Consider the following 24,423-nt stretch of genomic DNA (forward strand, 5'->3'; position numbering starts at 1 on the left):
TACAAATTGCCTAATAATTATGCACACAGTGTGTTAAGCCCCCGTTACACACTGCGATATCGCTAGCAATATCGCTGTAAAGTCACCGATTTTGTGACGTTGCAGCGATATTGCTAGCGATATCGCTGCATGTGATACTTACCTCCGACCGGCTCCCCCGCTGGTTATCGTTGATCGCGCGAGAAGCTGCTGGACCATTCCTCGTCGTCCACTTCGTCGGCGCTTCCTGTGGCGCCGACGAGCGACGCGTGGAGCCGGGCGGGAGGACGCAGTATCGCCGCGTCTGACAGGTAAGTAGCGACCCCCGTCCCCAGCTATGTCGCTGGTGAGATCTGCCTGAGTGGCAGCTCACTAGCGACCACCTAGCGATTCACCAGCGATCCTGACTGCGTCATATCGCTGGTCGGGATCGCTGGTGAGTCGCTAGGTGTAACGGTACCCTTAGACTTGCATTTTCTGTAAAACCATTACATTTTAATGACTCACTTGACAGCTTATTTGCCTGCCTTTAATTGAATTGACTTAAGAATGTACTCAATTGTAGTACCGATGAAAGCAGTGAAAGGGGTCAGCTCCGCTTCGGTGTCTCACTACATCTGAGTGAAAGTATTGCTGCGGTGAGTTTGGAAGCCACATGACTTTTTATAAAAAAAAAAACTTGAAAAAAAAAAAATGAAAAATGTGTTTAACATCATATACCTGAGGACCATCCAATTTCTTCTGACATGAGGCTCACATATCCTTTACACTGGCTTGAGTCAAAATTTTTTGGAAATCTAACAAACAATTCACTTTGGAAATTTTGATAAACGCATGCTGGCCATACGACCTAAACTATGGTGCATGCCTTTCTTTGCTTGAGCTCCTTAGCCATGGAATGATACTTTTGACCAGAAGTTCTTCTGATTAGGAAGTGTCCGTTAGGACTTAATGTTAAATTGTGGTTTTTACAGTAGCCCAAGATGTCCCTTTCCAGGATGTTCTCTATAAATCAGATACAGGAAAGATGTATATCTTTGTACTGGATTATCCAGTGGATAGAAAAATATTCAGACTTGAGAGTCCTCAGTGGTTGGTATCTTTTAATGGCTAACTGAAAAGATGGTAACACATTGCAAGGTTTCGAGACTACTCAGGTCTCTTCATCAGGCATAGACTAATACAACATCACATATTTATGAATAACACATCACAGAAAGAAATAATAAGATAAGTGACGTGAAGCAAAAATACCATTATGGGAGAGTGATAAAAACAGTTGTGGCCATAAATATTGGAACAGTTCATAGACAAGGATTCCGCAAAATTAATGAACATGCTGCGTTTTTTACCGCAAAGCGATTCCGCAGCGGCAAAAAACGCACCATTAGCACATGTGCGGAATCAATTAGAATTACATGGAAAGCTTTTTTTTTTTTTTTTTTTTAAAGCGTTTCCACGGCAAAATCGCGCGTTTAAAATCGCCGCGGAAACACTAAAAAAAACAAAAAAAAACACGCTACGTGTGCACACAGCCCTAATTTTGCGGAATCACATACATACACTTGTATTGCAAAAACGCATGTTTAAACGCGTCAAAATCGTTTACAAAACTGCATCAAAAACCGCATGCATTTTTCCAGCAAAGGGTATGCGTTTCTGCTCAGGAATATTTCGCTTCAAAAATGCATTGTGGGCACATAGCCTAATAGTTACATTGTATTTGGTCATATATACTTTGTGCCATGCCATGCTAGTCTGTAGAAAAATCTTGAATTAAAGGGATTATCTGGTGAAACAAGTTGGCAGGAGTCTGACCGCCGGCACCCGTACAGATTGGCAGATTAGTGAATTGTTATCCCCGGTGGGGCACTTTTATACCGATTAGAATGGAGCAGCAGTGTGCACATATACTCTCTTTACGGGGCTGCTGGAAAAGTAGAGCGCAGCGCTCTATAGCTACATAGGAAGTGAATGGAGCGACAGCAGAGCTTGTGCACTGCCACTCCATGCTAACCAGGTGAGGATCCCAGTGCTGAGACCCCCACTGGTAAAAAAACGTATCACTTAGGCCTGTTTCACACTTCCGTTTTTGACCATCAGTCAAAATCCGCCGTTTTTGCAAAAAAACGGATCCGCCATTTTTTTTTGGCAGATCCGTTTTTTCCCCATTGATTTGCATTACCGGCGGATCTTGACGGATGGCCATCCGTTGGATCCATTTTTTTGCGGATCCGTCAATTTTTTTGCGTCCGCCGAGATGCCTGGACGGACCATGTAACTTTTTTGTGCTGAAGGATCCTTTTATAGTGCGCATGCTCATTTCTGGCGGACAGAAAAAAATTCTCTCTCTCTTTCCCGGGCAGCGGTTCCTTTAACATTCTTCATTCGGCGGATCCTTCAAAAAACGGATCCGGTGGCATCCGTTCACATCAGTTAGGAACGGATCCGCTTTCCACATTTTTGGCGGATTTTAACTGAAACAAAAAACTGAAGTGTGAAAGAGGCCTTACTTACCAGGGTAGGTGTAAAGGGGGGTGTCTGGTAAAAACAAGTTAAGGAAAGAATATAATAAAAAGGTTTTTTTTTTATTTTTTCATTATACATTTATTTGTTAGTATCCAAAATAAAAAAAAAAAACAAAAAACAAAATCCACTGACAATGTACAAATATAACACAATCCTAATAATGATGTAATCTGTATTAAGCAGGCAGTCTGACTATTTTCATAATGAAACAAACCCTTAAAAGACATTCAAATAGCAAAATATTCAGATAAGAACATCTACTTAATGCTATAATTATATGTACACCTCACTAATAAATTATAAACCCATCTTCTTAAAAAACAAGCAAAAAAAAAACAAAAAACTAAAAAACAGAACAGGCTCTGTGTGAACTAGCCATAGACGTACACATAGATAAGTGCTTGTATTAATAAGGTTGGATCACATATGCAGTTTTTGTCCTTCCTTTATTTCCCATTCCTATTGAACACATTCCTGGATTTGCCTGAAAATCAACACCAAAAATTGTCACAAAAACAGCATGTGCGATGCCAGCTTAAATATGGAGCAATATAATGTATGGAATTACTTTCAATTAAAACAATTCACTCAATGGTTTGGCATTTAATCTTTAAAGATGTCGTCTCAAGGAGACAGCCCCTGTCCGTGCCTCATTGGGATGTATGGACGTCATAAAAGAGGGTTCCATAATAGTATTGAGCGAACGTGCTCAGATAAAATGTTATCCAAGTGTCTTCGGCGTGCTCGACAAATATGTTTGAGTTCCCGCGGCTGCATGTCTCGTGCCTGTTCGACAGCTGCATCACTTGCAGGGATAATCTTTTTGTGAGGCAATCCCTACATGTGTTATGGCTGTCGATCAGCCACGAGACCTGCAGCCGCGAGGACTCGAATATATTTATCGAGCACGCCGAAGACGCTCGGTTAGCGCCCGAGCATGCCCAGCCTATCCATGTATTGCAAGGATAGACCTTCATTCTTCTGCAGAGACCTCCAAATTGTGGCTTTTCTCAGTTGATAACAGGTGATCAACAGGAGAGAGCGAAACCTGCTTCCATTTACAAGGGAGTTGGCTTTATGAAAAACAATGTATTTAAAGATAATTATTACCATCAATACAAATCCAGTTATGGCCCGAACTTATTCTGGGAGTCTATGGCCAGTGTATAAATCAGACACTGAAAATTACACTTAATAGGGAGCTATACATTGAGATATAGAAAATAAAACGTTCTTTAAAAGGAACAGACCAGGATGAAGAGGAGTCTGGCAGCCCACGATGGGACATGTGGTATGGTAGAACTCATTCCTAGATCTGAATATTTTGGTCCGTACAATAAGCCAATAGAAGTTTTGACCATTACTAAAATATGACTTATTAGGCTAATTTCACATTAGCATTTTTTTTTTGCGCAGTGCATCGTGCGCAATAGAAATGCATGCAAAAACCGCATCATGCGTTTTTGCATGCATTTGCGTTTTTTATGCGCATTTGTTCTCTAGGGGTTAAAGCCAGTGTCTACACATTTTTAGGCCAAAAACGCATGCACACGAAAATGCAGACGAACGCATGTCCATGCGCACGCCAGCATTCCCATAGACTGTAATGTGTTATTTTGTCGCATTCCGTGCGCATGTGGTTTTTTGACGCCTTCCGGCGGACCAAAAAACGCAACAGGTTACGTCTGACGCGCCTAGGCGCATACCTTGAAGAAACGCATGCGCACAAAAACACATACGATCGTGTGCAAACAAGACCATGCGCACGCCATGTTAAACACAGGTACGCATGACGCATGCTCATGGACGCACACGATGCGCTTGCGCAAAAAAACGCTAATGTGAAACCAGCCTTATAAAGTAAAAAAAAAAAACTCTGCTAAAAATGAACAATTTGTGCACGACAGGCTACGATGACTTTACACTAACGTCGCCTCTTCCGTGTATAACAGTCATGATTGTTGTAACGGATACATCATCTCACAGATCCAAGTCATCACCGGTGAACTCCGCTTCGCTTGTGTGAACAAAGACAAAATATATTTTGTTACAATCCCAAGTAACAATTTTGGAAATATACACATATTGGGTATCTTTACGATCCTAGTATTCTGAAGCATTATAAATCTAGCCACGTTAATATCATAAACCCACAGCAGCTTAAAAGTCCATAAAAACAAGAAAATGAAGGCACAATAATCAGTTCATACCTATCAGGCTAGATATGAAATAAAAACCTAAAAGGAATATTCCCATCTCATACGATGGATATACACAGGATATGCCATAAATGTATAGTAATTGTGGGTCCCACCAAGGGGCCCAGCATCTATCCTCATAATGGGGGCCTGACCAGCGCCGCTATCAGTGGAGAGATGGTGGGAATACCGATTCATTTGTCTTGGCCCATTTCTCTACTGAAAGCAGCACACGATGGGGGCCCTATTCTTCAGATACGGTACTTGCAAGTTTCACCAATGGGAACTAGACTGTGGATATGCCATAAACGTACAAGGTATGAACACTCCATTAAAAGGCAAATTCATGTGGAAAAGTTAGAGGGGTTTCCACTCTCAGAAGAGTACACCTCAAAGATGTAAAATAAGTTAATCAGACAGTCCTCACTCTCCCCGGGTCCAATGCCGTTTTTTCCCCGCTGCCCTGGTCCCTGAATTGGCCCCAACTGTGACATCAGGTTGGTAGCTCACATCACTGCTGCAGCCGTTCATTAAGCTCAGAGGCTTGTGTTATCTACCCTGGCCAAATCTCTAGGATCAGAGATGTGAGGTGCTAACTTGAGGTCACCAGAGCAGCCGATACACGACAGACAGTGGCAGCAGTGGAGAAAGGAGGAGCAGTGGAGAGCTGATGTTGGACCTGGGGAGGGAAACTTCTATCTGATCTCCTTATTTTACACGACAGGTAACATTTTGTCTAAAATTGGAAAATCCCTTTAAATAATGGTGCCATCTTCACAGCATTACTGAGAAATGTCAGTATACCCTTCGTGCATTATACACAATCTAGCTCTGATAACCTTCTGGGGGGCAGGGTGATCAAAAAAAAGCAACATGGGGCTCGAAGCCAGAAACTGCATTCAGCATAGAGAATAATTCATCCTATTCCTGTACTTTACCCAGATGAGCCTGCCTCATTCCAGACAGATGTCTGAGAAACTGGATTGTTAAAGGCATTGGAGCAAGACACCTTATGGTGAACACATGTAAACCCCTATGTGTAAAGCAAGATCAAAGGATGCGTTACACCAAAGTCTGAGCAAGCGGAGATAACTCTCAGCACATTTCCCACGGTGGAAAGGCAAGGCACTGATTATTTGGTCCTTAAAAGCCCTTTAAAAGCGGAGTAAAATTATCTGAAGCTCTCCAATATCTGCATTATAGACTGCGCTCATCTGTCGCAGATCTTCAGCTAGGCTTCAGAGCCCTGTACAACACAGTGATCGCACGGCCAACAGCAAGGGTGTGCTCACACGTAGTGGATTACCTCCGGATATTCTGTCTGGGTTTTATCATGATATAAGGATTCAAGCTAACGGAATCCGATTTGGAAAGATCTCATCCACAAGCTGCAGGGTTTGCACTTGCAGAAATTGCCACGCTCAGCAGATTTTTTTTTCCTCTGCAGCATGTCAATTTATCTGGCGTATTTTCAACAGACATACTGTAGTTTTAGCCCATTGACTTTAATGGAGTGTGCATAATCCAGTGTTTCTGCAGAGTCTTGAAATTTTTAATTTCCAGCATATAGATCCACAGTTTCCACCTTTTTAATTTTCCTTATGTTTAAAAAAAACAACAACTTTATTTTGGGGTTCTCTGGACATATCCACGGTTGGAATTCTGCATTGATTTCTGCACATACTTTCTGCATGATATACAACAAAATCCTAAAATTACAGAGGATTCATTTTTCCGCCAGAAATCCTCGTGTCTTGATATACCCTTAGACTATATTCACACGCAGCATTTTTGCAGCATTTCTTTCGGCAGTCAAAATCTGCTCTCTTGGCAGGAAAAACACTGCATTCAAAATGCAGTTTTTGCAGCATTTCTTAGCTGCAGGTTATAAGTGTGATTTGTCTACAGTACGTTCAAAGAAGTTCTTTACAATTTGGGATAATCTAACAAGAACCCTCACTAACAAGTCCTAAAAAACTTAGCTTTTATTATGAATTAAAATAGTGGGGTAATACTAAACACGAAATATTCTGGTGCTATATTGCCTAAACGATTCTAATATAGTCTAAAGGCGATTGCCAAAATATCAGTGACACTCCGGGATGTCAACATTATAAGGCTATGTGCACACGCTGCGGTTTTTGCTGCAGATCCGCTGCGGATCTGCAGCAGTTCTGCAGACAGTGTACAGTAGCATGTAAGTCTATGGGATTTACAATCCTCTGTGCACATGCTGCGGATTTTCAACTGCGGAAAAGCTGAGGTTTTGAATCCGCAGAAAGAAATGACATGTCAATTCTTTCTGCGGATTCCCACCTATTCCATTGTCCAGGTGGCAAAGCGCAGGGGAAAACTGCTGGCCAATCCGCAGGTCATTTTACCTGCAGTTTTACCTGCAGATCCGCAGGTACAAATCTGCGGGTGAAGCCGCAGCGTGTGCACATGGCCTAAGGCAGATAGGGCGTTTTTTATTGAAGCACATGTCCCCCCAAAATGGTTCACCGCAGATGCGGCATCATCAGGGGATGGGACTATAGTTGCAATAACAGAGCATATCCTGTTTTGCACTTTCTCATTGCTTTCTATGAAAAAAAGAAAAAAAAAGCTGAAAGAATTGACATGCTGTAGATTTAAAAAAATGCTGCAGTTTTCAAATTTGGTCAGGAAGAAAAACCAAGTGTGTTCATGAGATTTCTGAAATCTGATCGCTTTTGCTGGTACTGTGTATCACAGTTTATTTTAATAAAAAAACTGCAATAAAAAAAAATATAAAAAAAAAAACAAAACAAAACACGCTGAGTGTGTATACTGCCTAACAGTGGTGTTACATGTTTATTTTCTAAATGTTGTTGATTTCGCACTAAGCGTTACAGCTGGACATTGTATCGTTTTGGTCCCCTGATAAAGCAGATGGGGAAACGCGACAGCTTACCTTTTTATATTAGGACATAATGGGGCACATTTACTAATCCAGTTTAATATTAGGCAGTATAAACTGTCCCGTTTCATGATGTGAAATATAAACGCTTGGGATTCCCGTATTAGAATGTCTGAATGTTCTGTAAACATTTAGGATATCTCTTTAAAAGTGCAACCGAAATGCGAGGCAACGCCACTAAAAGAGATATGATTGTAAGTTGTATAAAACACAGTGCTCATTGGGGGAAACTACGGAGTCCGTCCGTGGATAGTCATCAGTAGCAGATTGAAATATTATGGACATATACAGATATGTCTTCCCGTACTTTTTCTCTTGGCTTGCCATAGCCTAAGAATAGTGTCCTTCTTTTAGAAAAAGAGATATAGTTTTGTGATACTCTGCCGGAAGATGTTTCAGCATTGCGTGTGGCAACCCAGTGGATGGGATGCGAGTTGCAGCTTTTGGCAATGTATGAATGTATTGCAGAAATAAGAGAGTCATTAGCTACATTCATGAAAAGGTAGCGGTGGACATATCTCTATGTGAGATACAATACACAGAGGTCAGACAGATACATATAACCAATGTATTCTGGCTAAAAGTAACTGCTGACTGCATTTATATGTATTGAGATTTGTTCACTCAAATCACTTATAAATTAAAAATAACACCTTATAGGTAAAGAGAAACCACTCTGTAAACTGAAAGGATTAAAGAAAACCTAAATTATCCATTGGTGTCTTGCTGTATCCAGTGATAATATGATATATTCTCCTTTGTGGGTGTAAACACATTAGCTGACACTACAAGAAAGCTAAGCAGATGCTGTTCTTGCCTTGCAGGTAAGCAATACAAGGCATTCACATACAAGAACCTCATCGAACGTCGCAAGACTTCTAAAAGCCAGCTCCCGTGAACATGTCCGACATGGTGGAATCCTCAGTAATGTCTTCGGTACCGTCTTTTGCTGATAAGTTCTTTCCTGGCTGTATCTGTATAACAAAAAGAAGAACAGGTTCACACGGAGAATCTCTACATAACGAAAATCCAACAGAGAAATCTGAGGCTGACCCATATACCCATACAGATTTATTTCCATCCTACGAGGTTAATCCAGGTGTAGTTACCAAACATAGTTTCTGCACAGAATTTGCAGCAAATCTTGAAATTTTAAGGGCATGTTCACACAATGTCTTTTTCTGGCGGATTCCACTGAAAATCAACCTGAAAAGCGCCGCAAAAAAAAAAAAAAATACAATGCACAGCAGTATAAAAACGACACTGCTGTGCTCGTGTTCACTCTTTTCTTACATTTAACCGCTTTAGGGTTTGGAAATCGTGAACTGGTTGAAAGTATTAACATGTTCATTCTTCAGGCGGCTTTGTTTGGAAGTCGCCCGCTCTTTATAGTTCATAGCACAGGGAAAAGACACCCGGAAAAAGATGGCAAAACAGTCAGCAAAGCAGCTTCAGGAAAAAGACGGACGCCAGCGTTATAAATACGTATTGTGCACATAGTCTCATTCTAGATTTTTTCACAATGCTAATTTTAAATCAGCACATGAAAAAACCTGTCCTGTGTGAATAGCAGAGACGATTCCCTTTGAAATAACTGAAAGGCAAAATACATGCAAGCTTTGACTTCTAACCTGCATGAGAATCCTTTCTGCAGAGTGGAGATGCATAAATTGGACTCTAGAAAGTGTCACTCACAATATGCAATTATTATTATTATTATTATTATTATTATTATTATTATTATTATATGATGACCCTTCCAGTCTTATAATGTTAATTTTTAGTATTTATATAATTATAATTACAGGCAGGATCACAGTACAATATATTATATCTAGCTGGTAACACAAGGGAAGGTAATAGTGACGTAAGTACATGCCACAGATCATGCCTATAACACTCTCTTTGAAAGTTGATGCATTTTACAAATGGTCACATTGTAAAGGCTATATGCATTGGGTTTTTTTTTTTATTATTATTTTTATTATTATTTCCTAAATGCAAATTAAGTAACGTTGCAGCATCAAAATGCTAGAATGTTTTTTTATGAAGAATATTCTCAGAGTTCCTGCAAGTCCTTTATTTATCTGGGTAATCTGCAAATGTGTTTTATAGCACTGAAAGTCCTTCAAGTAATCTTATTTGCATTTTGGGGGTCACAGACGCCCTTTAAGTTTGTTACCATAAAGAGGTTGTCTACTATGTCACTGATGACCTATCCTTAGGATACCTGGCACCCCCACCGATCAGCTGCTCTCATTGTGCCTAACTGTGGAGCTGCTCCGTCTTCTGCTAGTGGCCGGGGCTGGTTACCGCACATCCACCTCCTATTCAAATCAAGAGTCGGATGTGTAGTATCCTGTCGCGGCCACTATCGGAAGACTTGAGCAGCTCCGCAATTGAGCATTTCTAGCAGGCGACCGCTGCCGCCAACACCGAGAACAGCTGATCAGCGGGAGTGCCTGTGTCGGACCCCAATCAATCAGACAAGTGGACAACCTCTAACCCTGTATCCAAGTACCCGGACCAATATAGACTATCATATTGGCGTACATACCTGAAAAGGCTCACTGATGCCAGCCAAACATTGCAAATTATGACAGAAATAGCCCAACAGAAATTCACCTCCATCAAGTGGAATTTCATCAGCACTAATGTAAACCTAAAACGTGGCAACAATTAAAAGGTTACATTTAACAACTTCATGCCATATTTTAGCAAAACAAAATGAAGAATCTTATATAATCATGTATGCGGGAAGCGCCTGTCCTATACAGTCAAGATTTGAAAAAATTACATTACATAAATATATTATATATTAATGTTCACCAGAAATAACAGCATTTCAATTTCTAGTGGTCCTAGAAATCCATGGGACTGGGGAAGGTTTATGCAGGCTATGAGTGAATGCAAAGTGGACATGTATATTATATGTGCTATATGTAGATGCTGTAATATATTAAATTATTATTATTTTCTTACCTGATTACAGTCTTCACTAAAAGATATTTCATCATCTTTAACCCAGGCATAAGTGACATAGTCATTTGTATGTCTAAAGCCAACCTAAAAAAAAAAAAAACGGCATGGTATTTACTAACTGTTAATAGGTCGTTACTACGGGTAAAACCATACACAATTTTTCATTTTGCGGATTGTCTGGCTAAGGCTGTGTGCCCATGTGTTTATGCTGCGATTTTCGGTGTGAAAACGCTTAAAAAAACTCATACTGAATGCACCCCATGCATTCCTATGGCATTCCGCACATGCTGTGCTAATGCTGCGTTTTTTTTCCGTGGCGGAATCACATCACGGAAAAAAACGCAGCATGCTCATTCTTTTTGCAGAATCGCCGAGATTCTGCAAAGAATTGCCGCGATTCCGCACCCATAGGAATGCATGAGATCCGCTTACTTGCCCACCATGCGCAAAGTGAGCGTCTCATGTGCGGTTGGTACCCAGGGCCTGGAGGAGAGGAGACTGTCCTCCAGGCCCTGGGTACCATATCCCTGTAAAAAAAAAAAGAGTAAAAAAATCGGGTTATATTCACCTTCCGGCGTCCCGCGAGACCTCGTCATCAAAGGTCTTGCGATACTGTAGCGGTCTCGCGTGACTTCACGTCATCACAGGCCGCTGCCGCAAGGCATTACAGGGAACGCTGAGGCCCGGGAAGGCTGCGCGGGACACTGGAAGGTAAATATAACCAGATTTTTTTTTAATTATTTTTAACATTCTATCCTTTACTATTGATGCCGCATAGGCGGTCTCAATAGTAGAAAGTTGGTCACACTTGTCAAACACTATGTTTGACGAGTGTGACCAACCTGTCAATAACTTTCCAAGCAGTGCTTCAAATCGCTTGGAAAGTGCTTGAATATCGCACACGAAAATGGCGGCAAAAACGCGAAAATAATCGCGGAAAAATTGCGCGTTTTCTGGGAAGAAGTCCGCTTTTAAACGCTACGTGGGCACATAGCCTAAAACTGCTTATTTACAGTTTTCGTTCTCTCTGTAAATAAAAACAACAGGAGTAGCAACAGATCAAAAAATTACTAAAAATGTAGGTGTTTGTATGGTGCATAAGTCAAACATTGCTGGCAACAGTCACGAGCAAAAACATTAACAAAGAAAACATCTAGAAACATAACCATGTGTAGTAAAAGAGAACAAAAAATTGCCCAGAGAGAGGTTGCCCATGAGACTGCTATGAGGTCCTTGGGAAGAGTGAGCCCAGCCCTTGTTGGTCCAATCCTAGTTGCTATTAGGTTGACGAACCTATACCGAACATATCTCCAAAGAAATACATTGTTACCAACCAATTAGTAAAGACTTGGTCAAAACTGTATAGAAATAGGTTAAGAAGGGAAACATACATTACAGCCTTCTGATATGGATGATCAAAACTACACTTTAAAGGGTTATTAAAAAAAAATCCTCAAAAGGGGTTCTCCAGTCTTAGGATATTAATGACCTATCCCAAATATAGGTAATAATTAGGAGATTGGTGGGGGTCCGATACCCAGCAATGGCTGAATGTGAACATTGAACACCTACTAGAAATCAGCTCCTATTCCAAAGAATGTGCTCCTGTGCCCGGCACAGAGAACGGAGCATGGGGAAACTTTGTATAGCTGAAATATATTGTTGTATGTTAAGAACATTTAAGGATATATATATTTTTTTTTTAACCAGACCAAGGCCAATGGGTGCTGGCCTGATCTTTGATATGATTATTTTGTGCATCATTTGCCCACCCTTTAGTCAACACACCATAAATAGCAAAAATATATTATGGTTTTGAAACTAACTCTGTTTATGAGAAATACATGGTACCTATCCATCCATCGTTCTACAAAGATGAACTTAAACGAAACAATAACTATCCAGGGAAGAAACACTGATTCTGTCAATGCAAAGTGCCGTAAGTAACAAAGCTTGGTATAAAACGGTTCGTATTCTATGAAAGGTGTACTACATGAATGTAGCGTCTACTATCAGCAGATCAGATTTACACTAACGGCATGAACCATTACATACCCTATAGAGCCCAATCCAATCCCAGGTGCTGCTGGGAAAGTCCTTGCTCACAGAATAGCTGATGAGAGAGTCGTGATCGGCATTCCATTCCCCCTCCGCTCTCAGAGTAACTGATGGTGCGAGGATCAGAGGCTTCATCTACAAGTAATGTTACAGATCACTCTGATCATGAGAAAGTCATAGATTACTGCACTATTAGCCATCAACATTTTTTTTTTTTAGGTGCTCAGTTCAGAAATTGCATATTACAGAAGTAAAACATTGGCATTCTACGTCAGAGGTTTATTCCAAAACTGGATTTTCAAAATGTTAATTTTATGCGAAGGCTCTTTCCATGGGAATCCACATGATACATAAGGCCAGAATGCTGATCCAGAGTATGAAGTGGGATCACAATTGCCTTCACATTTTTATTTTTTGTCACACTTATAAATTTGCACAAAAAAAACCTCTTCTCTTTTATGACTAACACTTTAAAGGGAGCCTGACAGCTGATACACGCTGCCCGATCTACAGGGAGCATGTATCAGGCACAGGCTGCATGGTTTCAGCCACTTACAAGTGCTTCTCACTAAAGAAGAATATCATCAAAAAGTTAATATATTTTAGTTCTTCAATACAAAAAGTGAAACACATTACATAGAGTCATTACAAACAGAGTGATCTATTTCATGTGGTTATTTCTGTTAATGTTGATGATTATGGCTTACAGACAATGAAAACCCAACAGTCATTATCTCAGTAAATTAGAATACTTTATAACACTAACTTGAAAAAAGGATTTTAAAATCCGAAATGTTGGCCTACTGAAATGTATGTTCAGTAACTGCACTCAATACTTGGTCGGGGCTCCTTTTCCATCAGTTACTGCATCAATGCGGCGTGGCATGGAGGCGATCAGCCTGTAGGCACTGCTGAGGTGTTATGGAAGCCCAGGTTGCTTTGATAGCAGCCTTCAGCTCATCTGCATGAAAAGAGCGACCAGAATGGTGACCGGTCTGCAAACCCTGTCTTATGAGGAAAGGTTGCAGGATTTGGGAATGTTTAGTTTGCAAAAGAGAAGACTGAGAGGAGACTTAATAGCTGTCTACAAATATCTAAAGGGCTGTCACATTGTAGAAGGATCAACTTTATTCTCATTTGCACAAGGAAAGACTAGAAGCAATGGGATGAAACTGAATGGGAGGAGACACAGATTAGATATTAGAAAAAACTTTTTGACAGTTAGAGTGATCAATGAGTGGAACAGGCTGCCACGAGAAGTGGTGAGTTCTCCTTCAATGGAAGTCTTCAAACAGAGGCTGGACAGACATCTGACTGGGATGATTTAGCGAATCCTGCTTTGAGCAGGGGGTTGGACCAGATGGCCCAGGAGGTCCCTTCCAACTCTACGATTCTATGATTATATGCATTATTGGGTCTGGTGTCTCTCATCTTCCTCTTGACAATACCCCATAGATTCACTATGGGTTAAAGGGTAGGTGAGTTTGCTGATCAATCAAGCACAGTGATATTTTTAAACCAGGTATTGGTACTCTTGGCAGTGTGGACAGGTGCCAAGTCCAGCTGGAGAATGAAATTTCCATCTCCAAAATGCTTGTCGACAGACGGAAGCATGAAGTGCTCTAAAATTTTCTGGTAGACGGCTGCGTTGACTTTGGTCTTGATAAAGCACAGTGGACCTACACCAGTAAATAACATGGCTCCCCAAACCATCACTGATTGTGGAAACTTCACACTAGGCCTCAAGCAGCTTGGATTGTGGCCTCTCCACTCTTCCTTCAGACTCTGGGACCTTGATTTCAAAATTAAATGTAAAATTTGCTTTCATCTGAAAACAACACCTTGGACCACTGAGCAACAGTCCAGTTCTTTTTCTCCTTGGCCCAGGTAAGACGCTTCTGGCGTTGTCTATTGGTCATGAGTGGCTTGGAAGGAATGTGACACCTGTAGCCCATGTCCTGGATACGTCTGTGTGTGGTGGCTCTTGAAGCAATGACTACAGCAGCAGTTCACTTCATGTGTATCTCCCCCAAATGTTTGAATGTCCTTTTCTTAACAATCCTTTCATGGCTGCGGTTATCCTGGTTGCTTGCGCACCTTTTTCTACCATACTTTTTCCTTCCACTCAACTCTCCATTAATATGCTTGGATACAGCACTCTGTGTACAGCCAGCTTCTTTAGCAATGACCTTTTGAGGCTTACCCTCCTTGTGGAGTGTGTCAATGACTGCCTTCCGGACATCTGTCAAGTCAGTAGTCTTCCCCATGATTGTGGAGCCTACTGAAACAGAATAAGGGACCTTTTTTTAAAATGCTTAGGAAGCCTCTGCAGATGTTTTGTTAATTATTCTAATTTACTGAGATAATGACTTTTGGGTTTTCATTGGCTATAAGCCATAATCATCAACATTAACAGAAATAAACACTTGAAATAGATCAGTCTTTTTGTATTGACTATAATATAGGAGTTTCACGTCTTGTATTGAAGAACTGAAATTAACTTTTTGATAATATTCTAATTTAGTGAGAAGCACTTGTATGTTTGACTTGGAAACACTGCGGGAGACTAATTGGAGAGGAGGGTCCCTGGAGGCTTCTCCCCACTAGCATGCATATATAGGAAGAGACCCAAGTCAGCATCAACATGTCAACCATACCTGGATGAGATCATGCAGCCAGTGTCTGATACATGTTGCCCGCGGATGGGACAGCTGTCAGGTTCCCTTTAGGAAAGCATGCTGAGATACACATCACACACGGTATACAGCTAGAAAAAGTGGATAGCAACCCACTGACCAGAAAAACAACCATAAATGAATTAAAACACTGCCCCAGTGTTTACTCGGCATCAATATTCAGTGTAGTGTATGAAGAACACACCTGTACTGTGAAGGTTCCCGTTACCGGCTTGTGATCACTAATCCCATAGCTCATATGACTTGCATACTTTTCCAAATGGACTTTTAAGATATGCTCAAAATCTGAGCCGGCGGCTTCATCTAATTCACTTTCTGAATCATCCTTCAACTTCCACAGAATGCGATCAGTCCAAGCTGGTTTGCGTTTTTTTCCACTAGAAAATATTAAATTATATACAGAAGGTTAATTGAAGAATGAGTCAAATCGTCCAAAAAAAAAAAAAAAAAAAAAAATCTGCTTTTCACTGTAGGACACATGTACAATGCGGCCCTTTATTAAGATTGGCATTTTAGAAACACAAAACCAGACCTGGCTGCAATTGTGCTGCCAATGTCCAATTCATACCACCCGTGGTCCAGGCAGTATGAACCTCATGACAGGTTATCTTGGCTAGGATTTACTAAACGTTCCAACTGGAGGACCAAGGAAAATTAAATACACCTAATCTATTATTTTCACAAAAGGATGCTTCAAGCATTGAGAATTTTCTACCTGCATAATTTATAGATCGCGCCCACAGCAACATACAATGAACAGGGACATGTAAGGTAATTTATTGATAGGAGAGAATGCCTCTTGGATATTAAAGTTACACTTTGTGTTGGCTTTTTTTGTTAATTCTGATGAATTGTTCTAGCAGTAACCAAATTGATATAATTAAATGTTAGGATACAGCCATCCGCAAAGGTGAAAGAGGAGCAAAACCACAACTTTCCTTCTAATCACAGAGTTGTGGACGGCATTCTGCGGTGGAAGGCTGTTCAGTGGGGTCATGGCGTCTTTTGAAGCAGAAGATGCTTTAATTATTTTCCTGAAGCATCTTCTTTGCTGTCTCATTTATTGTTGTTACATGGGATTGGCAGCCAACATTATTTAAAAAAATCTCAAATATAACATAGTGGCGGCTTCCAAAAAAAAAACCAAAAAAAGAAAAACTGACTGACTGAAAAATGCACCGGTAAGGCTAGTTTCACACTAGCGTATCTACACGCAGCGCACCTACACGCAGCGCACGGCGCCACTAAGCCCCAACCCCTGCCCGCCCCGTCCGGTCATCTCCTCCCCACTATCGCACCCTATCTTTAGCATAGGGTGCGCAGACCGTGCACTAGGATTTTGCGTGCGCTGCGCCCTTTTGACGGTGCGCCAAGCGCACCAAAATGCAACATGGTGTGTTCGGCGCACACCGGCGCACCGTCAAAAGGGCGCAGCGCACACAAAATCCTACTAGCGCACGGCCAGCACACGGTCTGTGCACCCTATGCTAAAGATAGGGTGCGCAGATCGCATGTAGCCGTGTGCGATAGTAGGGAGGAGATGACCGGAGGGGGCGGGCAAGGGGCTGGGCTTAGCGGCACCGTGCGCTGCGTGTAGATACGCTAGTGTGAAACTAGCCTAACTTATTTTAGCCGCTTCACAACTTTTGAAGCCAGAAGCGATTAAAAGAAGTTACAAAAGATGAAACCTATGCACAGCGAGTCTTTTTAACATTGCGGTGTATGTGCTCTTCAGGCCGGGGTCAGACTTGCGAGAAACTCGCACAAGTCTCGCATCTCACTACCGGGCACAGCCGCCGGCGCTCGGGTTCGGAGTGTTTGCGTCCGCATGTCTTTCTATGCAGCTGAACGCTCCGGTCCAAGTTCCGGGCATTCAGATGCGATACTCTTCCGACTTTCTCGCAAGTTTGACCCCGGCCTTGTTGTTAACATTTATTGAGCGGTTTTTTCAGGTGAGTTACTGCCAGAATCCACCTGAGTGAGCTTAAAAGGCAAATAACTACATTTACATGCAGCCAGGTAGCTGGATGGATGTAATTCTGCTGGTATTGGTGCTTGAGATTGTGCTGGAAGTTACTGCTGTGAGAGGGGTAAGAAAGAGCTGCTTCATTCATCATCGCTACATGTTCTCATAGCTTCTGATTAAACTACACACTGAAAATGATGTAAAAGTAGCTGCCGCTCCAACAGTCCCAGCAGATCAAAAACAATGGTATCCCAATCACCAAATACAGGCCTCGTCATAATAACTTCCAATCTGGCGAATACTGTTTAAGCAAAATTGCAGGAGCTGGTACTGAATTCCTTCTGCCATTTCCCAGACAAGTTTAAAAACATACCATTTATTGTTTTCTCATGCTTGGCTTAAAAAAAAGCAAAAGGCATGTAAAGCCTGCTTTCTTGGTGTAAATTAAACCAACATTCGGCTTGGAAAACTCTGCCCCAACACCTAATTGTATTTGCAAAGTCTTTAATTCTAATTTTAATTTTTTGGTAAAAAAAAACAAACCCTAAAATCTAACTGTAAACTTGTAGATGCAATGCAACATACGGGTACAAAAGTCATCCAATTGTGTACACAAAACAAATAAATACAGGGTATTTTTAATATCCAAGATAAATTTTCTTAAAGTCGATGGTTTAATAAAAAAAATCAACGTCTTAACGAAATAACATTGTATTATTTCTAATGATTCAAAAAAGAAACAATACAAGGACAATACTAGATACAATCAGCGTAAGTAACACATGACATGGCATCTAGCACATGATTGTATACGGTTGATTGTTTGATATTAGTACAATCTACAACTAGTTTTAGACGAAGATGCAAAGATTTTACTCTTACTTAAATCCCAATAGTGACTTCTTCCATCTACAAATGAAGCATAGAAAATCAGTACATACGAGACAAAAATATCATGGATAGAACTGTAGAATCAGAGAACTGTAGAATCCCTCTTTTCCAGTATAACACTAAGGCCGGGATCACACATGCGAGAAACTCGGACAAGTCTCGCATCTTAATATCCGGCACTGCCGCCGCCACTCGGGAGCGGAGCGTGCAACTGCATAGAAATACATAGAGCTGCACGCTCCGCTCCCGAGTGCTGGCAGCAGTGCCGGGTATTGACGTGCGAGACTCGTCCGAGTTTCTCGCATGTGTGATCCTGGCCTAAAACCATGAGCGGATGACTGATGAGTAGTGATGAGCGAGTATACTCGTTTCTCGGGTTTTCCTAAGCATGCTCGGGTGTCCTCTGAGATTTAGTTGTCATCGTCTCAGCTGCATGATTTGCGACTGCTAGACAGCTTGAATACATGTGAGGAATGCCTGTTTGTTAGGGAATTCCCACATGTATTCAGCCTGTCTACAAGTCGCAAATCATGCCGCTGAGACGACGAAAACTAAATCTCCGAGCACGCCAAAATACACGGAGAACACCCGAGCAGGCTTGGGGAGTCCCGAGCAATGAGTATACTCGCTCATCACTACTGATGACGCAATTTGAGGTTTCTCAGGAAAACCCTGGAAGAACCCCTTCATTTAGTCTCCTTAAAAATTAGACACGGTTAGTAGATCACGGCTGAATTTTTCTAGAAACAGCGCCACATCAGTCCATAGGTTGTGTGAGGAATTGCAGTTCATCTGCAATAAATTGGATAGGACTAAGTTGCAATAAATCAAACAACCTGTGTACAGAGTGGTGCTGTTTTTGTACAATCCATCCCATCTACTAAATCTCTGTCAATCCTATTTTTGATGATGCAAAATGTAAAAAGACTAACATAGAATATCACCCGCTGCGGAAACGCCTAAAAACACTAACAAAACGCATTCCCATGCAATTCTATGGGATTCCGCAGTTGCTGTGTCAATGCTGTGGATTTTTCCGCTGCGGAATTGCATAGCGGAAAAATCTGCAGCATGTCCATTAATTTTGCGGAATCGCAGCAATTCCGCTGCCATAGGATTGCATTGAAACGCTCACTTTACGCATGTGGCTATGCCCACCATGCGTAAAGTGAGCACTTCATGTGCGGATGGTACCCAGGGTCTTGAGGAGAGGAGACTGTTCTCCAGGCCCTGGGTACCATATTCCTGTAAAAAATAGAATTAAAAGTAAAAAGTAGGGATATCCTCACCTTCTGTCGGCCCCCGGAGCCCTCCGGGCCCTCAGCGGCGCTGCCAGCAACTTCAGTTCCCAGGGATGCATTGCGTGAATGACCTCTGATGACGTAGCGGTCTCGCGTGATGTTATGGAGTTGAAGAGTTTCGACTTAAACAGTCTTAAATCGTAACATGTCCGTTGTATGTTGCTTCCGCATTTAAAAACATTAAAGGAGTTGTCCACTACTAGGACAATCTCTTCTTGATCAAAATGTTTGGCCCCCATAAAATAATAAAGCCTATACTCACCTCCCATACCAGCGCCGTTCCTGAGGTGTCAGCACTCACGCTTCCAGGGCGCTTGTGCGGTTCTGTGACATGTGGACCTGTGGGGCCATCATTCTGTATGTAGGAAGCTGTGGGGCCATCATTCTGTATGTAGGAAGCTGTGGGGCCATCATTCTGTATGTAGGAAGCTGTGGGGCCATTATTCTGTATGTAGGAAGCTGTGGGGCCATTATTATGTATGTATGGAGCTGTGGGGCCATTATTCTGTATGTATGGAGCTGTGGGGCCATTATTCTGTATGTAGGAAGCTGTGGGGCCAGCATTCTGTATGTAGGAAGCTGTGGGGCCAGCATTCTGTATGTAGGAAGCTGTGGGGCCATTATTCTGTATGTAGGAAGCTGTGGGGCCAGCATTCTGTATGTAGGAAGCTGTGGGGCCAGCATTCTGTATGTAGGAAGCTGTGGGGCCAGCATTCTGTATGTAGGAAGCTGTGGGGCCAGCATTCTGTATGTAGGAAGCTGTGGGGCCAGCATTCTGTATGTAGGAAGCTGTGGGGCCAGCATTCTGTATGTAGGACGCTGTGGGGCCAGCATTCTGTATGTAGGAAGCTGTGGGGCCAGCATTCTGTATGTAGGAAGCTGTGGGGCCAGCATTCTGTATGTAGGAAGCTGTGGGGCCAGCATTCTGTATGTAGGAAGCTGTGGGGCCAGCATTCTGTATGTAGGAAGCTGTGGGGCCAGCATTCTGTATGTAGGAAGCTGTGGGGCCAGCATTCTGTATGTAGGAAGCTGTGGGGCCAGCATTCTGTATGTAGGAAGCTGTGGGGCCAGCATTCTGTATGTAGGAAGCTGTGGGGCCAGCATTCTGTATGTAGGAAGCTGTGGGGCCAGCATTCTGTATGTAGGAAGCTGTGGGGCCAGCATTCTGTATGTAGGGGAGCTATGGAGCCCTAATACTGTATATAGAGGAATCTGGGGCCATCAAACTGTGTGTAGAGAAGATTTGGTGCTCTAATACTGTACATAGAGACGTTGTGTGGTTATTATATTAAATATAGGGGGTTGTGGGGTAGCATAGCAATGCCTTATGACGTCACTCCTTGTGGACAGTGACATGCCTGACATGTAAGTATAAGGAGACTTCTAGTATATGTACTGAGAGAGAAAAAGAGAGAGCGCGAGAGCGAGCGCGAGAGCGAGAGCGCGAGAGCGCGAGAGAGAGCGCGAGAGAGAGCGCGAGAGAGAGCGCGAGAGAGAGCGCGAGAGAGAGCGCGAGAGAGAGCGCGAGAGAGAGCGCGAGAGAGAGCGCGAGAGAGAGCGCGAGAGAGAGCGCGAGAGAGAGCGCGAGAGAGAGCGCGAGAGAGAGCGCGAGAGAGAGCGCGAGAGAGAGAGCGCGAGAGAGAGAGCGCGAGAGAGAGCGCGAGAGAGAGCGCGAGCGAGAGCGCGAGAGCGAGCGCGAGAGCGAGCGCGAGAGAGAGCGCGAGCGAGAGCGCGAGAGAGAGCGCGAGAGAGAGCGCGAGAGAGAGCGCGAGAGAGAGCGCGAGCGAAAGAGAAAGAGAGCGAGAGAGAGCGAGAGCGAGAGAGAGCGCGAGAGAGCGCGAGAGAGCGCGAGAGAGCGCGAGAGAGCGCGAGAGAGAGCGAAAGAGAGCGAAAGAGAGCGAAAGAGAGAGAGAGCGAAAGAGAGAGAGAGCGAAAGAGAGAGAGAGCGAAAGAGAGAGAGCGAAAGAGAGAGAGAGCGAAAGAGAGAGAGAGCGAAAGAGAGAGAGAGCGAAAGAGAGAGAGAGCGAAAGAGCGAAAGAGCGAGAGAGAGAGCGAAAGAGCGAGAGAGAGAGCGAAAGAGAGAGAGAGAGAGCGAAAGAGAGAGAGAGAGAGCGAAAGAGAGAGAGAGAGAGAGAGCGAAAGAGAGAGAGAGAGAGAGAGCGAAAGAGAGAGAGAGAGAGAGAGCGAAAGAGAGAGAGAGAGCGAAAGAGAGAGAGAGAGCGAAAGAGAGAGAGAGAGCGAAAGAGAGAGAGAGAGCGAAAGAGAGAGAGAGAGCGAAAGAGAGAGAGAGAGCGAAAGAGAGAGAGAGAGCGAAAGAGAGAGAGCGAAAGAGAGAGAGAGAGCGAAAGAGAGAGAGAGAGCGAAAGAGAGAGAGAGAGCGAAAGAGAGAGAGAGAGCGAAAGAGAGAGAGAGCGAAAGAGAGAGAGAGCGAAAGAGAGAGAGCGAAAGAGAGAGAGCGAAAAAGGAGAGCGAAAAAGGAGAGCGAAAAAGGAGAGCGAAAAAGGAGAGCGAAAAAGGAGAGCGAAAAAGGAGAGCAAGAGAGAAAGAGATAAAGAGAAAAAAAAAAAAAAGCGAGAAAGAGAGAGAATGAATCTGCCAGGCATCTGCAATCTAAAATAGCGGACCGGCGCTCTGAAAAAACGTTTCAGAGTCTGTCTCCTCCACCCGGGAGCCGCTAAAATTCTGACGGATCCGTCAAAAAACGGTTGAGACGGACAACCGTCAGTCAAAATCCGCCGCTAATGTAAGTCTATGGGGGGAAAAAACTGATCTGCCAAAAAAGGGGCGGATCTATTTTTTCTAAAAGTGACGGATTTTGACTGATATCAAAAAACGGAAATGTGAAACAGGCCTAATGTGTACGGCTTAGAAGACTCATACGGTTGATTGTGTAAGTTCTAGACTTGTGTAAACCTGGTTTGATTTCTCCACAGTGAACAATCCCTACTTGTCAGAAGGGTTCCCGGTCAATAAGGGGATTCAAAAGTATCCCATTGCTGGGACTCCCCAGCAGTCAGGTGAGATCTTTGGAGGAACCCAGTAAGCATATAAATCTCTCTGAAGCCCCACCATGGAGAAATTAAAGGGATTGCATAGCATTAACAAACACATAGCTGGTTCCTTTCAGAAACAATGCTACACCAGACAATTTATTGTTTTTGGTATTTCAGCTTAAATTCATTGAAAGAAAAAGAGCTGATTCTGCAATACTGCATGTAGCCTGTGGACAGGTGTGGCGCTGTTTTTGAATCCTGCAAAATCCTTTGTCAAATCAATGGTTTGTCTGTGTAATGAAGAAAAGGAAGGGTCTCTGCACAGGGAGATTCTCTTTGTAACACCATTCCACTCTGGCTAAGATAATCCCCTTCTCGTAAAGGGAATCTATCACCCCATTTTAGCCCCAACAGCTGCCGGCACGGCCATCAGGGGCTTATCTACATAGAATCGTAGAGTTGGAAGGGACCTCCTGGGCCATCTGGTCCAACCCCCTGCTCAAAGCAGGATTTGCTATATAATCCCAGACAGATGTCTGTCCAGCCTCTGTTTGAAGACTTCTATTGAAGGAGAACTCACCACCTCTTATGGCAGCCTTTTCCACTCATTGATCACGCTGTCAAAAAGTTTTTTTTTCTAATATCTAATCTGTGTCTCCTCCCATTCAGTTTCATCCCATTGCTTCTAGTCTTTCCTTGTGCAATTGAGAATAAAGATGATCCTTCTACAATGTGACAGCCCTTTAGATATTTGTAGACAGCTATTGTCTCCTCTCAGTCTTCTCTTCTGCAAGCTAAACATTCCCAAATCCTGCAACCTTTCCTCATAAGACAGGGTTTACAAAAAGCAAAAAACACAAATATCCTGAACTAAAAAGTAAAAAATGTACTGCAAATAATGCATAAAGGTAATAATAATAATAATAATAATAATAATAATAATAATGGTATTTAGTAAACATAATTTTGATCAAAATAATGTACAAGCCATCCCGCCACGTCACGGCAACCCTTGTGGGACAGTCCCTACTCTAGTATTTAAAACCTTTTCACTTGCCAAGTGGCGTGAATGTGAATAAGGGTCGAGCGGCTTTTTTTTTTTTTTTTTTTTTTAATATAAGACAGGGTTTGCAGACCGGTCACCATTCTGGTCGCTCTTTTCTGAACTTGCTTCAGTTTGTTGAGGTCTTATTTAAAATATGGCGCCCAAAACTGGACACAATATTCCAGATGAGGTCCTATCTTTCAGGTTACATCGGGGGCTTACCTACAGCATTACAGAATGCTGTAGATAAGCCCCTGACGGCCGTGCCGGCAGCTGATAGGGCTAAAGTGGGGTGGCAGACTTCCTTTAATCCAAAAGTTCCTGGATATATGAGAATAAGATTTCTAAATAATCTTTTTTTATTTTTATATAGCGCTAACATATTCCGGTTTGCACACATTATCAACACTGTCCCCAATGGGGCTCACAATCTAAAATCCCTATCAGTAGGTCTTTGGAATGTGGGAGGAAACCGGAGTACCCGGAGGAAACCCACGCAAACACAGGGAGAACATACAAACTCCTTGCACATGAAACAATTACTATATATTTTTTGCCTACAATAATAAATTCAGTAAATAAACAGTAAGAGTTAATCAAAATCTGCAGAAATAGGTCATATTTAAAAAGTCACTAAACTTTTAACAATATTTTTATATATATATTTAGGTCCTTTAATTGCTTATGGATTGGCAAGGGTCCAGGTTCTGAAAGTCCACAGCTTCTATTACCATCCAAGCTGCGCACGTCTCAGAGATCCTTTGAACGATCGGTGGGTGTACAAAAAAAGGATACGCACTGATCTGCAGGCAATTAAAGGAACTAAAAACATATAAAAAGATAAAAT

At 42.5% G+C, this 24,423-nt stretch overlaps 1 protein-coding gene across 3 annotated transcripts in view; it reads right to left on the reverse strand.

The window, feature by feature from the left end:
* Nucleotides 1-1,067: 1,067 nt before the first annotated feature.
* The window catches only part of INPP5K (inositol polyphosphate-5-phosphatase K), a 103,856-nt gene continuing 80,500 nt past the window's right edge, over nucleotides 1,068-24,423 (reverse strand). The window contains exons 9-15 of one of the 3 annotated variants that reach the window (XR_012228907.1): nucleotides 18,229-18,255; nucleotides 15,565-15,757; nucleotides 12,682-12,819; nucleotides 10,627-10,710; nucleotides 10,202-10,306; nucleotides 4,483-8,618; nucleotides 1,068-2,520 (exon numbers count right to left, since the gene is read on the reverse strand). Coding sequence is in view for 2 of the 3 variants with exons in the window: in XM_073565651.1 (XP_073421752.1) it covers nucleotides 8,523-8,618; nucleotides 10,202-10,306; nucleotides 10,627-10,710; nucleotides 12,682-12,819; nucleotides 15,565-15,757; nucleotides 18,229-18,255 (643 nt within the window). In the remaining variant the exon portion in view is untranslated. Of the gene's footprint in view, nucleotides 2,521-2,548; nucleotides 8,619-10,201; nucleotides 10,307-10,626; nucleotides 10,711-12,681; nucleotides 12,820-15,564; nucleotides 15,758-18,228; nucleotides 18,256-24,423 lie in introns of those variants that run through there. The other 2 variants (XM_073565651.1, XM_073565652.1) reach the window with 2 other exon arrangements.

The sequence above is a fragment of the Dendrobates tinctorius genome, unplaced genomic scaffold (genome assembly GCF_039654945.1).
Source record: "Dendrobates tinctorius isolate UK_male_01 unplaced genomic scaffold, ASM3965494v1 ptg000016l, whole genome shotgun sequence".
NCBI classification, from domain to species: Eukaryota; Metazoa; Chordata; class Amphibia; order Anura; family Dendrobatidae; genus Dendrobates; species Dendrobates tinctorius.